General features: G+C 44.5%; 1 protein-coding gene across 1 annotated transcript; it reads left to right on the top strand.

The window, feature by feature from the left end:
* LOC132209834 (probable G-protein coupled receptor 139) lies at nucleotides 1-11,647 on the top strand. Its single transcript, XM_059647639.1, has 2 exons — nucleotides 1-181; nucleotides 10,656-11,647. The coding sequence occupies exons 1-2, from the start codon at nucleotides 1-3 to the stop codon at nucleotides 11,561-11,563; spliced, it is 1,089 nt and encodes a 362-aa protein (XP_059503622.1). The 3' UTR covers nucleotides 11,564-11,647.
* Nucleotides 11,648-14,456: the final 2,809 nt, after the last annotated feature.

Raw genomic sequence — 14,456 nt, 5'->3', positions numbered from 1 at the left:
ATGGATCAGAATATGAGAAGATCAGACTGGAATGTTACAAGTATGGACAGGAGTTTATCCAAGGATATTTGGTATCTTTCTACATTTTATGATCAATGGTCATTATCACTGCAGATCCTATATGCACTTTACATTATTCACTATTTTTATTATCCTATCCTGGCTATTGTTGGTGTACCTGGTAAGTTTCACTCTCCGGTTATCATTACTATAAACTGTGTAATTGTGTTATCATCTTTTAATTCACTCTACACTCCTTGCTGTTGTTATTCCTCCTGTTGAGACTCTGAATCCAGATAGTTATTCTACAACCGCTATTAACTGCATCAGTGAAATTGCTCATTCACTGTCTCCCTCTATGCTTCTGGCAGTGTCCCTCACCGGTGTCTCTCTGTTGACCCACTCAGTTTCAGTTGTGAACCACGATTTATTGCCACACTGGCTTGTTTTTAAATATTGGGAGCATGGAAGTCATGTTTCTGTTCTGGTTACAAACTCCATTTCCTCTCTCTGACTCCATCCCAACTTTGGCCAATATCTAAGGCTGTAACAGACATTTCATTGTTATGGTGAACCCTTTGGCTAGGAGCTGAGTTGTGACACCATAAACTGTGCATTCTTAATTTTAATTACTAATACTTATAGAAAATACCTCACTGGCTCATCCCATCTGCTATGTGAGCCTTGAGCTATGAAATTGTGTCTTAATGATACCAATTATCTGCTGCTAACACTCCCAGCTTAAAACTTGCATAAGTGAATCTTAGTCAATGCTCCATGGCTCGTATCTTAACTCACACCAAAATCCCATCCATCTGTTATTCCTGTGTGCACTCATCCATATTGTTAGTGGGTCTGCAAATGCCTTTATTTTAATATTCTCAAGCATGTCATCACATCTGCCCATGACACATCCCTCAGTCTCTCTCTGTAAATTAACCAAAACATCTAGTGTTTTTGTATTTACCTGGATTTCCTCCATGCTTGGTCTCCCTCAAATAATGATTTTCACAACTACCAAAATCCACTCTCTCTCTCTCACTCTCACACTCGCAATGGAGGGATTGAGAGATAAACTTGTGAGAGCCCAATTAAATGCCACTCACAGCATAAGCTGCAAATTTCCCCTTGCTAGGCAGTCATCCTGGGAAAGAATAGTACCAATATACTGGTAACTATGTTTGCTATCCCGGGAAGATAGTCCGGTGAACTGAGCAACACACTATCTTAGTCTGCATGGCTCTCCATGGTGGGCTGTTACCTTGTCCCACTTTCTGTGATCTGGGCTGGTTCTGTGAGGCAGATTCAGAATCTGATGTTAGAAAACACTTCAAATGATCTGGAAATGTCTCTATTCAATTTTCTCATTCTTTTGATTGGACCCTCCAAGGTCTCACTCTTCCAGTTAGTCCCACTGCCCTGCCTTCATCCCCATATTTATACAACATGTTCTTAGTTAGTTAATTGTCTGTTTCTAAATTTATTGTGAAAATTTCTGGCCTTCTGTCTCTTTCTCTGGCCTTGGATTTTGGTTCCCTTGTATAACGAGTACCAGCAGTGAGAAGCTCAGAAACAATGAAATGGTGTGTATCAGGCTATTGTTCACTTTCTGGGTGTGTCACAAGTGCTGCTCAATATTGTAAGGGTGTTTCAACATCATTGATTCATATTTTTGAAACTTGGTCTGTGCCTGTCCACTGGAAGTCTGTGCTTGTCCCTCTCGGTGATCATGCATTCAGTAACGTGAGGAACCTCCTCAATTATTGTTTTAGAAGACCAGGTGACCCAAATTGTAGCTCAGGGACTTCTGACTGACCCCTGTCCCTGTGAATTTACTGGACGTGTTGGCGATGGTTTTCTGGAGATTGTGCTGCGACCCAACTCTGGACAGAACATGGGACAGTCTTTGTAGCATCTGGGTTTGTAACATGAACAACAAATGGAGCAGAAGCTGCAGAGAGGGGAACCTATGAAACCATGCAGTGAGTGTATGTGTGGAAAGGGATCTGCTGTATCCACCCCGGTTTTTCAAGAGCAGCTTCCCAACCTATATTTAACCCAGGAGCTGAGAGTGAGAGGACACTAATTGAACAAGGAGGTGGTCGCAGTGAGGTGTCACCTTCTTCAACATGACCTGCAGTTTCACAGCAGTGTGAGCTCTCTGCTGCCAATGACTGCTGGGATCACAGTTTCTTTCAGTTTCTATGACCCAGAACTTTCCAGGCAGACTGGGTGACATATCCATCATCTTCCAGTATATCGACATCAATGCCACTATTCGGTGATGGACAATATATATTTCTTTGAGGTGGAAATGGTGGATGCCCTAGATTCTCAATTATTCACGATCTATTATGAATAACTTGCAAGGGACAGAATGCAATGTACCCATATCAGCTGCTTATACAAAAAAAACTGTGGTAGGGTATGTTGTGATGAGATCATAAACAATCTCTAATGAGATATAGATAGATTAAATGACTGGGCACATACCTTGCTGATGCAATTCAATGTCAGAGGCAGTGTTGTCATTTGGTCTGAGGAATCAAGGTTCCTGTTCATTATTTAAATGAAGGGAGACTCCAAAAACAGTGGATCATAAAGTGGTGTGGGTATTCTTCTGCATGAAACTCAAAATTGCATAAAAGTACAGCAAGTAATTACAATTGCAAATGGAATTTTTGCTTTTATTGTAAAGGGGCTGGCAAATTTTATTCAAAACAGAAGTTTTGTTCTAACTATGATGGTGTTGGCGAGATTGCACCTGGAGTACAGCATACAGTTTTGATCCCATACTTAAGAGACGATGAAGCAAGTTTAGTAGAGATTCATGAGGCTCATTCCTGAGATGAAGGTTTCATCTCCTCAAGAGTTACAGATTAGATCTTAATGCATTAAGGTTTGGAATAATGATGGATGATCTTATTCAAAGTCATGATTCAGGGGGGCTTGATGGGTAGGTGTTGAGAAGATGTTTCCACTGCTGTATGAATCAAGAACTATGGGACTTAGCTTTCAATTGTTGGCTCCTAACACTTTAACTAAGATGTGAAGATATTTTTTTCTCTCAGACATTAATGAATGTCTGGAATTCCCTATTCCAGAGAGTTGTGGAGGCTGGATTGCTGAAAGTATTTAAAGAGGAGATAGATGGCATCTTGAAATACCAACAGGTAGTTAACAGTGAAGAACTGACACAAAAGAGAAGTTGAGATTTGTGATAGATCAGCCTTGGTCTTATTAAATGGTGGTGCAGGACTGATGGGCCGAATGGTCTCCTCCTGTTAACTCAAGGCCTTGTCCATCTTTGGCCCAGGTTTTTTATCGCCATCTTCTTCTTGAGTTCAGTGTCAGACTATGCTATAAGATGTTGTGTGAAGCATCCAGCCATGTTTACTACGTTGCAGGCGTCATGCAGTTGCAGGTTATTGTTGTTCGTGGCAAGTCATTGAAATTTTCATTGTAAGACATAGAGGTTTACATTATTCAGGTTTCGCTTCCTGAACCGTCGTCTATCCTGATCTTTGTAGTCACACACTATTTTAATCCTGAACATGCTGACACACTGCACAATCATATTCCTAACATTGTCGATTGCTTAATCAGAAGTGATTTGTGTTTGATGTAAGACAAAGCTGCTGTTTATTTTCCAATACCTATACAGTAATCACTCAGTTGGCTAAGTTTGTGCCTCACATGCTGTGTTGTAGAATTGCTCCATGGGATGAACAGCATGGAGATGGGCCTTTTTTTTCACCTTGGTCTGTGCTGTTGTTTATGTTCCATGTGCTCCTCCTCCCACCCACTTCATTTAAACTATCAGCATATACTTTCTTTTATTCTTCAGGCACTTATGGAGCTTCCCAGTCAAATGTGTATTGTTATTACAGCAAGAAGAAGGCTATTCAACCCATTATTCCAAACTGGCGATATACCTGTAAAATCTGTCTCCCCTGCTCTGTATAGTATCAAGCTCCATTTTCTGTGTAAAGTCCTTTCTTGTGATTCCCTCATTGTGTTTATGGATGACTGCAATTATTAGTAACCCCTAATCCCCCACAAATGGAAAAACACCTTGTCTACATCTGCCAAGGCAATTCCCTTCTTAACTTTAAAGTACATATTTATTTGCTTCTCAGTTTTCTCTTTTCTGGAGGAAAGTGCCTCAACTTTTCAGCCATTTGTGAAAAGACGGAACACCTCAGGTTTTGGTATCATCCTTTCAAATCTTCCTTGCAATCCATTTAATATCCTTGCTTGCAATCCATAGACCAGACCTATGCACAGTGCTCCCAGTGTGGTCTGATCATTGGAAGTGTGTGAACAGACCACTGTGCAGTATTACAGGGGATCCAAATTGGAGTATTTACCTCTTCATTAGTTTCCAGTATGCAGTCTGCTGTGCATCTCTCTTAACTAAAGTGATGTTGATAGATTGGAGAAGTTGGGGCTGTCTTGCTTGGAGAAATGAAAGTTGAGAGAAGACTTGATGGAGCTGCTCAAAAACCTGCAGATACTGGACAAAGCAGATAGAGAAAAATTGTCAATTGATGGAAAGATCAAGAACCAAAGTCCACAGATAACTGGCGAAAGAAGCATTGGCGACACAAAGAGAAGTGTTATCCTTCAGCGAGCAGTTAGGATCTGGAATGTTCTGTCAACGAGTGCAAAAGAAGTATATTCAATAGAACAATCATGGATTATTGTCTGAAAAGTAAGAATGTTCAGGATTACAATGAGTGGCAGTAGATTAATTGCTTATTAAGAGAGTCAGCAGAGAAACAATGAAGTGAATAGTCACCTCCTGTGCTGTAACAATCTGTGTCATGAACCCTGGGAAGGAAAGGGATGACTTTAAGGACTTGTGATCACAGCAATTTAGGTTCAGTGTGGTATGGGGGTGGGGAGATGGCAAAGAGGAGTGCAGGAAGCATTTCCTTTTGATCTGACATTATTGTGTGACTTCAGGACTTTGTCAGTAGATTTCCTTCATCCTGTGAACTGTACATGGACCAAGATTACTACCACTTTTTCATAGTTTGGAGTTTTGTTTCCAAGAAGAGAACTGATCAATTTCCTGTTGTATTGATGAGAAGTGTCCCCTGGGAAACAGAGGCATAACAAACTGACCATGAATGCATTACATTCCAGCCTCGCAAGTGATGCTAGTCAAAACTGCTTGCCAATGACTTTAGTGAAATGTTCAAGATTGTTGGGTGACTTGACAGGTTAAATGTAGAGAGGGTGATTTCCCTTATGGGGGAGTCTGGGAGCAGACAGCAGAATCTCAGAATTAGGAGATGTACATTTAAGACAAAGAAGACACAACTTTCTATTTCCTCTCAGAGGTTGGTGCACTTGTTTAGGGATACTTGAGCTCACTTGGCTGGATGGATAGTTTGTGATGCAGACAGATGCCAACAGCATGGATTCAATTCTCTTACTGGCTAGATTCCCATGAAAGACTCTACACCTCAACCTCTCTCCTTAGCGGAGGCATGGTGACCCTCAGTTTATACCACCACCAGTCACTTCTCTTTCCAATGAGAGAATAGCCTTATGGTCTAGCGGGTCTATGATAACTTTATTGAAATAACTCAGTGGAGCCTGGTATCTTGTCACCAAGACATCCTTTCATTATGTGTGGAGAAACTTTGATACTGATCCAGTTCCCTCAGAGCCAGTTCACAGGATGAACAGAACCTTTGACACTCCACTTTATATCTGTCAGCCAGGGCTCCATGATTGACTCACATTAACATCCCCTAGCAGGGAACTCAAATTCTGAAGTCTACCTGGCTGACTTCATTCCAATCACTATGTTTATCTTTAATGATTCTGTGGAATTCCACACCACAGAGGTCTGTTGAGGCTGGGTCATTAAGTACATTCAAGGCTGAGATGGACAGATGTTTAATCAATAAGAGGATCAAGTGTGAAAGGAACGAAAGGGGCCTTGAGGATTATCAGATCAGCCACGAATGGTGGAGCAGACTCAACAGTATGAATGGTCTACTTCTGTTCCTTTCTCTTAGTGTTAACCGAGGCAACACCCTCTGCACCCCTGCCAATACAATCACATCCTTCCAATAGTGCTGTGGCTGGAACTGCACACACTACTCCAGCTGTGGCCTAAACAAACACCTGAACAGCTCAATATGACTTCAGCCCTGTTTTAAACAATGCCTTGAGTAATACAGGGTGCTTTATGTGTTATTAATTATTTTATTAAAGTCTGCCATCTTCAGTGATTTGTCCTTCTGCTGCTTCTCCACTTCCACACCACCACCTGCCCTTCCAAGTTTAGCAACTATGGCCTCAGTTCCTTTTGTCCAGATCATTTCTATACAATGTGAACAGTTGTGATCTCAACACTGACCCTGGTGGAACTTCCAGTCGCCAGCTGCCACCTGAAAAATAATTCTTTATCCCTAATCTCGCCACATGTCATTCAGCCAACCCTCTATGCATGTCAATGACTTGCCACTAAAACCATAGGCTGTTATACTGCAGCCTGCTCTGTGGCACCTTATCAAAGGTCTTCTGCAAATCCAAGTTGACCACATCCACTAGGTCCCTTTTAACTAAGTTGCCTGTTGCCTCTTCAAAGAATTCTAACAGAATTATCAGACATGACCTCTGCTTGAAGAGGCTGTGTTAACTTAGCCCTATTTTACCGTGCACAACCAAATACTCCGCAATCTCGTTCTTAATAATGGATGAAAAAATCTAACCATTGTCTGAGATTAGCCTAACCAACCTATAATTTCCCATCTTCTGTCTTCACCCCATCTTAAATAGGGTGTTATATTAACCAGTGATAATGGGAACTGCAGATGCTGGAGAATCTAAGATAATAAAATGTGAGGCTGGATGAACACAGCAGGCCCAGCAGCATCTCAGGAGCACAAAAGCTGACGTTTCGGGCCCAGGCCCTTAATCAGAGAGGGGGATGGGGTGAGGGTTCTGGAATAAATAGGGAGAGAGGGGGAGGTGGACCGCAGATGGAGAGAAAAGAAGATAGGTGGAGAGGAGAGTATAGGTAGGGAGGGGATAGGTCAGTCCAGGGAAGATGGACAGGTCAAGGAGGTGGGATGAGGTTAATAGGTAGGAAATGGAGGTGCGGCTTGGGGTGGGAGGAAGGGATGGATGAGAGGAAGAACAGGTTAGGGAGGCAGAGACAGGCTGGGCTGGTTTTGGGATGCAGTGGGAGGAGGGGAAGAGCTGAGCTGGTTGTGTGGTGCAGTGGGGGAAGGGGAAGAACTGGGCTGGTTTTGGGATGCGGTGGGGGAAGGGGAGATTTTGAAGCTAGTGAAGTCCACATTGATATCATTGGGCTGCAGTGTTCCCAAGCGGAATATGAGTTGCTGTTCCTGCAACCTTTGGGTGGCATCATTGTGGCCATCTTGTCTGTCCTTCCAATCAACTCTGGTTAGCTCATCCATCATATATTTGTTGCTCCTTTTAGTCAACAGTATTATTAAATCTAATTCCAACTTCTCCTTCTCAAATTGCAGGGTGACATTGGTCATATTATAGTCACTACCCTCAAAGGCTCCTTCATCTTCTGCTCTCTCATCAAGTCTGCCTCATTATACATCACCAAATCCAGAATCACCTATTCCCCAGTGGGCTATACCACAATTTGGTCTGAAAAAAGTCCACAGATTCCTTTTCTTGGAATCTGCTGCCACCCCAACTTTCCCAGTTCACCTGCATATTGAAGCCCGCACCCAGCTCCCCCCCCCGCCCCGACTATTGCAATAGTGCCTTTCTTACATGGCTTTTCTATTTCCTGATTTAATTTCTGTCTCGCTTTCTGACTACTGCTGGGAGGCTTGCATACAGCTCCCACAGGACCTTTCTTTTTCCTTGCATTTCCTCATCTCTGCCTACATGGATTCTACGCCTTCTGACCATAAATCACTTCTTGCCATTACTAACAAGATTTCACTGCCCGTTGTGCCTATCTGCTTGTCCTTTCAATAGGAAATGTATCCTGGGATATTTATTCCACAACCCTGAGCCCTTTGCAGTCACATCTCTGTGATACTGCAACATTGTAACAACCAAACCCAATCTGAGCTCCAAGCTCCTTTGCCTTGTTCCGTGTGCTGCATGCATTTAAATACAACACATTCATTACTGCATTGATTGTTATGCTTTTCATGCTTGCCCCTGATCTGCTGTGCCTGAAATTAGATGACTGACCCACTCCATACTCTGTCTCCTATTATTTGTTCCGGAAGTATCATAACCTCTCATGAGCCCTCCCCCTTCAACTAGGTTCCAGTCCTTGTGATCACACTATTTAGTTTTTCCACTTGCAACCTGATCGCAGATTAATTCAGGTGGAACACATCCCACTGGCCCAGTTCCTCCATGTCTCAATTCTGATGCCAGTGCCCCATGAAATGGGACCCCTCTTTTCTGCATTACTCCTTTAGTGACAGTTATGTCCCAATTTTTTTTCTTTGCGTGGGTTTCCTCCAGGTGCTTACGGTCTTTAAAATATGCATGCTAAGTGGACTGGCCATGCTAAATTGCCCCTAGTGTTCAGGTGGGTTATAGGGGAATGGGTTGGTGTGGGCTTGTTGGGCCAAAGGGCCTGTTTCCACGCTGTAAGTTCACCTGCATATTGAAGCCCACACCGCCCCCCCAATTTACATGTTGCTTGGATCATAATCCATATATAATAACTCCTGAGGTCCTGCTCTTTAATTTGCTTCATAATTCCTGATATTGCCTGCACAAGACCACTTACTTTATTTATTTTATATTTATACAAGAGAATAGATGCTATGTCTGTTTAAATGCAATAAGTGAGTCAACTGAAATAACCTCATCTCCTAATTGTAATTACTGATACCTGTAAAACAAATGCAAATTTTGATTGCAATGTGTGAGATATTCTTAAAATAATATTAAGGTTTAAATCTGATGGAATGAATTATTGGGATAGTCCATCATTGTGGAAATGGATCTTGAACATCTGCGTGAGGAATTTCAGTGTAAAAAAGTGTCTGAGTGTCATCTGGTCAGTGACAGAAACCCAGGGAGTTGAATGACAGAAAGTTCCTTACATGAAGCTCAGGACACAAACAGATCAACGATCTTATCGAATGGTGGAGCAGCTTTGAAGGGCTGAATGGCCTCATGATGCACCTGAATTGTACGGCCTTGTGTTTTTAAAACATATACGACCCTGCCCAGCTTTGTGTCTGCTCTCAATTGACCGAGTGTGTGATAATATTCTAGAAATCATCTGCTGTTAAGGATGTGTGTCTGTGTGTGAGGAGGGAGTGCTTCTTCTGTTTTACATCTTTTTTTTGTAGGTAATTCAGAACTTCACATTTGTCATTTTAGCTCCAATTATTTTTTAAAAAGTCTCTGAATACAGTGACAATTTGAAAATCTCATTCCATCCTCAAACATAGAAATCATCATACAAACCTTACAGCGTGGAAACAGGCCTTTTGGCCCAACAAGCCCACACCGACCCATTCCCCTATAACCCACCTGAACACTAGGGGCAATTTAGCATGGCCAGTCCACTTAGCATGCATATTTTAAAGACCGTAAGCACCTGGAGGAAACCCACGCAAAGAAAAAAAATTGGGACATAACTGTCACTAAAGGAGTAATGCAGAAAAGAGGGGTCCCATTTCATGGGGCACTGGCATCAGAATTGAGACATGGAGGAACTGGGCCAGTGGGATGTGTTCCACCTGAATTAATCTGCGATCAGGTTGCAAGTGGAAAAACTAAATAGTGTGATCACAAGGACTGGAACCTAGTTGAAGGGGGAGGGCTCATGAGAGGTTATGATACTTCCGGAACAAATAATAGGAGACAGAGTATGGAGTGGGTCAGTCATCTAATTTCAGGCACAGCAGATCAGGGGCAAGCATGAAAAGCATAACAATCAATGCAGTAATGAATGTGTTGTATTTAAATGCATGCAGCACACGGAACAAGGCAAAGGAGCTTGGAGCTCAGATTGGGTTTGGTTGTTACAATGTTGCAGTATCACAGAGATGTGACTGCAAAGGGCTCAGGGTTGTGGAATAAATATCCCAGGATACATTTCCTATTGAAAGGACAAGCAGATAGGCACAACGGGCAGTGAAATCTTGTTAGTAATGGCAAGAAGTGATTTATGGTCAGAAGGCGTAGAATCCATGTAGGCAGAGATGAGGAAATGCAAGGAAAAAGAAAGGTCCTGTGGGAGCTGTATGCAAGCCTCCCAGCAGTAGTCAGAAAGCGAGTTAGAAATTAAATCAGGAAATAGAAAAGCCATGTAAGAAAGGCACTATTGCAATAGTCGGGGCGGGGTGCGGGCTTCAATATGCAGGTGAACTGGGAAAGTTGGGGTGGCAGCAGATTCCAAGAAAAGGAATCTGTGGACTTTTTTCAGACCAAATTGTGGTATAGCCCACTGGGGAATAGGTAATTCTGGATTTGGTGATGTATAATGAGGCAGACTTGATGAGAATGTGCAAACTCCACATGGACAGTCGCTATAGGGTGGAATCAAATCTGGGTCCCTGGTGCTGAGACAGCACTGCTAACCACTCAGCCACTGTGTCGCCCTCCCAAACTAGTCAATTTACCTCCAGGCTGACAAATAATTTGTTTGTTTATCTGCTTCACAGTTAACGTTGTGACGATCTTCGTCCTGTTTTATAAAGATTGTGGATTGTCTCCATGTGTCAGTCGTTACCTAGTGGCCATGGCAGTGATGGATCTACTGGTCATTATCCTCGACGTGATATGGAGACACATTCCAATTGTTTATCGGGAACAGTTTTATTTCCTGTTGTACATCCCTGCGTGTAATATCCACGCCGTCCTGCTTTATGCAGCCACTGACTGTTCTGTCTGGTTCACTGTCACTTTCACTTTTGATCGATTCATGGCCATTTGTTGCCAGAAGATGAAAAGTAAATATTGCCGTGAGAAAACGGCAGCCGTGGTTCTGGGAACAGTGACTGTGCTGAGCTGTTTAAAAAACATTTTCTGGTATTTTATGCTCACAGATCAATATTTGCTGGAGAAATCCCCCCAGCTTTGTTATGTAACAATAACAGTTCTTTATTCTCGTGTCTGGGTCACAATCGAGTTCCTCCATTACATTCTCACCCCAGCTCTCCCATTTCTCCTGATTCTGCTCCTGAATGTTTTCACCGTCAGACACATTTTAGTGATGAGCAAAGCCCGCAGGAGACTCCGGGCTCACACCAATGGGGATGGTCAGTGTGACACTGAAATGCAAAATCGAAAAAAATCTATCATTTTACTGTTTGTGATCTCAGCCAACTTCATCCTCTTATGGTCAACATTAATGGTGTTTTCCTTATGGTATCGGATGTGGTTTATTGGGTATGACTCTATGTATCTAGATTACTTTGTGCGGGAATTGGGCTTCATGCTGCAGCTCCTCAGTTGCTGCACAAACACTGCGATTTATGCTGTGACCCAGGCTAAGTTCAGACAACAGCTGAACAATGTGCTGAAATATCCTTTCACTCAAATTAGTCAATTAATCAAATTGATTAATTAATTAATCAATCAATCAATTCATCGAGGATTTTCTCTTTTTGTTCAACATTTCAACAATGATGCAGCCTGTTGCTATGATAACAGAATGAGGGTGGTGCCGGTTTATCCAACCTTATCCCGCAGGTGGTTACAGGGACACATTTCAATGTTTCTCTCAACTCAGGGATCAGTGAAAAAATGCGCCATTCCACTTCCTATATCTGTAACGTTAATTTGCAAATAATAAAATTGTTCATTCAAAATGCCAAGCTGTAGAGTGAACCATATTTCATTTGATTATTGTGTTGAAGAAGCTGAGCTGGAAAACCCAGGTTTTGGTACTCAGGGGATAGCGGCTGAGCTCAGGAGTAGGGATTAAGTCACTCAGTCCTTGGTTTCACCTCTGGGTCACCCCGTTCCAACCTGGCCCTGGAAGAATTAATCTCTCTCCCCCTCTGTTCCATTCTTTCTTTCCCTCCATCCTTCTCTCTGTAACTCAGTCTCTCTCTCTCTCTCTCCCCCCCATTCCCTCCGTCTTTGTGTTCTCCCTCTCCCTCTCCACCCTCTTTCTCTCTCTACCGCTCCCTCTGCCCCCACTCTCTCGCACCCCTTCTCTTTCTCTCTCCCTGGCTCCCGGTCTCCCTTTCTCTCTCTCCCACACTGCCCAGTCTCTCCATCTCTTCCCTCTCTCTCTCCCTCTCCCCATCCCTCATTTCTCTCCCCCTCTCCTCTTCTGTTGCAATCTCTCCATCTGAACCCTGTCACTGTTTCTGTACCCCTTGCTCTCTCTCGCTCACAATCTCTCTTCTTCTCTCTCTCTCTCCCCCCTCACTGTCCCACTGTCCACCTCTGTCCATCTCTCACCCTCTCTTCCTTTGTCCATCTATTTCTCTCCCCTTCTGTCTCTCTCTCTTCCTTTGTGCCCTTTCTCCATCAAACGTCTCTGTTCCCCCCTCCCTCTGAAACCTCCTCTCCTGTTACTCTCACTCCCTGTCTGTCCCCTGCTGTCCCCCCTTTCTCTCTGACCCCTGTCCCACTCTCTTTCCCCCTCTGTCCTCCTTGCTCTCTCTCACTCTGTCTTTCTCTTTACCTCTGCCTTTCTCCCTCCCTCTCTGTCCATGTCTCGTTCTCTCTCTCCATCTGTCCCCTTCTGTCTCTATCTCTCCGCTCTGTCCCCCATCCATCTCTCCTTCTCCTCCTGTGATTCTCCCCTCGCTTTCTCCCTCTTGCTCCCCTCTCTTTTTCCCTCTGTCCCTGTCACTTTCTCACACTCCACCACTGTCCACCTCTCCCTCTCTTTTCCCCCACCGCTGGCTTTTTCTCTCTCACACACTCTGAAACTGTCTTTTTTTTCTGTCCCATCTCATTACCCCTTCTCTCTCTGTGTCCCCACCTCTCTATCTCTCCTTCTCTCTCTGTGCTTCTGTCACACCTGTCACTCACTCCCTCTGTTCCCCTAGCTCTACCTTCCCCCTCGCCCTCTAAATCTCTCACTCCCTCTGTAAGCCTCTGGACACACCCTCTCTCCGTGTACCTCTGTCCCCTTTTCTCTCTCTCCCCCCCGTCTGTGCCCCTCTCTGTCTCTCCTCCTCTCTCATTTCTCCTTCTCTCCCACTTGCGTCTCTCTCTCTCTATCTCTGTCCATGTTCCTCTCTTTCCCTCTCTCTGTCTCCTCCTCTGTCCCACTTTCCCTCTCTCTCCAATCTCTCTCTCTTCTGTCTCCCTCTCACTCATTCTGCCACTGTCTCTATCTCTCCCTCTGTCTCTGTGCCTCGGTGTCCCCGATTCCTTCTGACAGCTTCTCCCTCCCCCTCGGACCTCTCACTCTACCTTTTCTCTCTCCCTCTCTACCCCCCTCTCCCTTTCTCTCTCTCTCTCCCTATGACCGCCCCCCCCCACTCTGTGACCCTCTTGCTCCCCCTCTACTGCCACATTCGCTCTAATCTCTCTCTGCCTCTCTCTCCCTCTCACCCTAGGCATCTGCTAGCCCTTCTTCTATCCCCCTCTCTCTAAAACTCTGCCACACCTTTGCCTCTCCCCTTCACCTTCTTACTCTCCCTATCTGTCCCACTTGCTATTTCTTTCATCCCCTCTGTCCTCCTCTCACTGTCCCACTGTCCACCCCTGCCCCCTGTCCCTCTCTCTCGTTTTTTCCTTTGTCCATCTGTCTGTCTCCCCCTCTGTCTCTCTCCATTCCCACTTTCCCCCAACCCACCCCCGCCTCTCTCCTCCTTCTCCTCCACCCCTTTCACTCCCACTCTGCCCTCTCTCTATCTCTCCCTCCCTCTATCTCTTGTCTCCCCTTTCTCTCACCCCCTTCTTCTCTTCCCCTCTGCAATGCTCTTTCCATCTGGCCCCTCTCTCTCTGCTCTCTACCCCTTCCTGTTTCTCTCCCTCTGTCTCCGTCCATCTCTCTCTCTCAACCCCATGTCCGCTGTTCCCTGTGTCCACATCTTCTGTCTCCCTTTTGCACCCCTTTCTGCCTCTCTCTCTCTTCCTCATTCATGTCTATCAAAGCCCTCTGTCCCCCTCTACCTTTTCTCTCCCACCCTCACTGTTTCTGTCCCCTCTCCCTCTGCGCCTGTTCACCCTCTGTCTTCCTCTTACCCTCTTTCTCTCTGACTCACTGTCCCACTTTCTCTCTTTGCCTCTCTGCCCTCCCAGCTCTCTCCATCTCTGCTGCCTGTACTTCTTTTTCTCGCACTCTCTCTCTGTCCATGTCTCTCTCTCTGTCTGTCCCCTTCACACTCTCTGTCTCCCCTTCTCCGTCTCTACCTCCCTTCCTCTCCGATCCCCCTTTCTCCCCTTTACCCCCTCTCTCTTTTCCACTCTTCCTGCGCCCCTCTCTCTCTCCATCTGTCACCCTCTACCTCTCTCTCTCTTTTCCCCTCTGTCTCAATCTGAAACTGTCTTTC

The sequence above is a fragment of the Stegostoma tigrinum genome, chromosome 7, assembly GCF_030684315.1.
Source record: "Stegostoma tigrinum isolate sSteTig4 chromosome 7, sSteTig4.hap1, whole genome shotgun sequence".
NCBI classification, from domain to species: domain Eukaryota; kingdom Metazoa; phylum Chordata; class Chondrichthyes; order Orectolobiformes; family Stegostomatidae; genus Stegostoma; species Stegostoma tigrinum.
The sequence above is the reverse complement of the archived record's forward strand: the minus strand, read 5'-3'. Positions and strand labels throughout refer to the sequence as shown.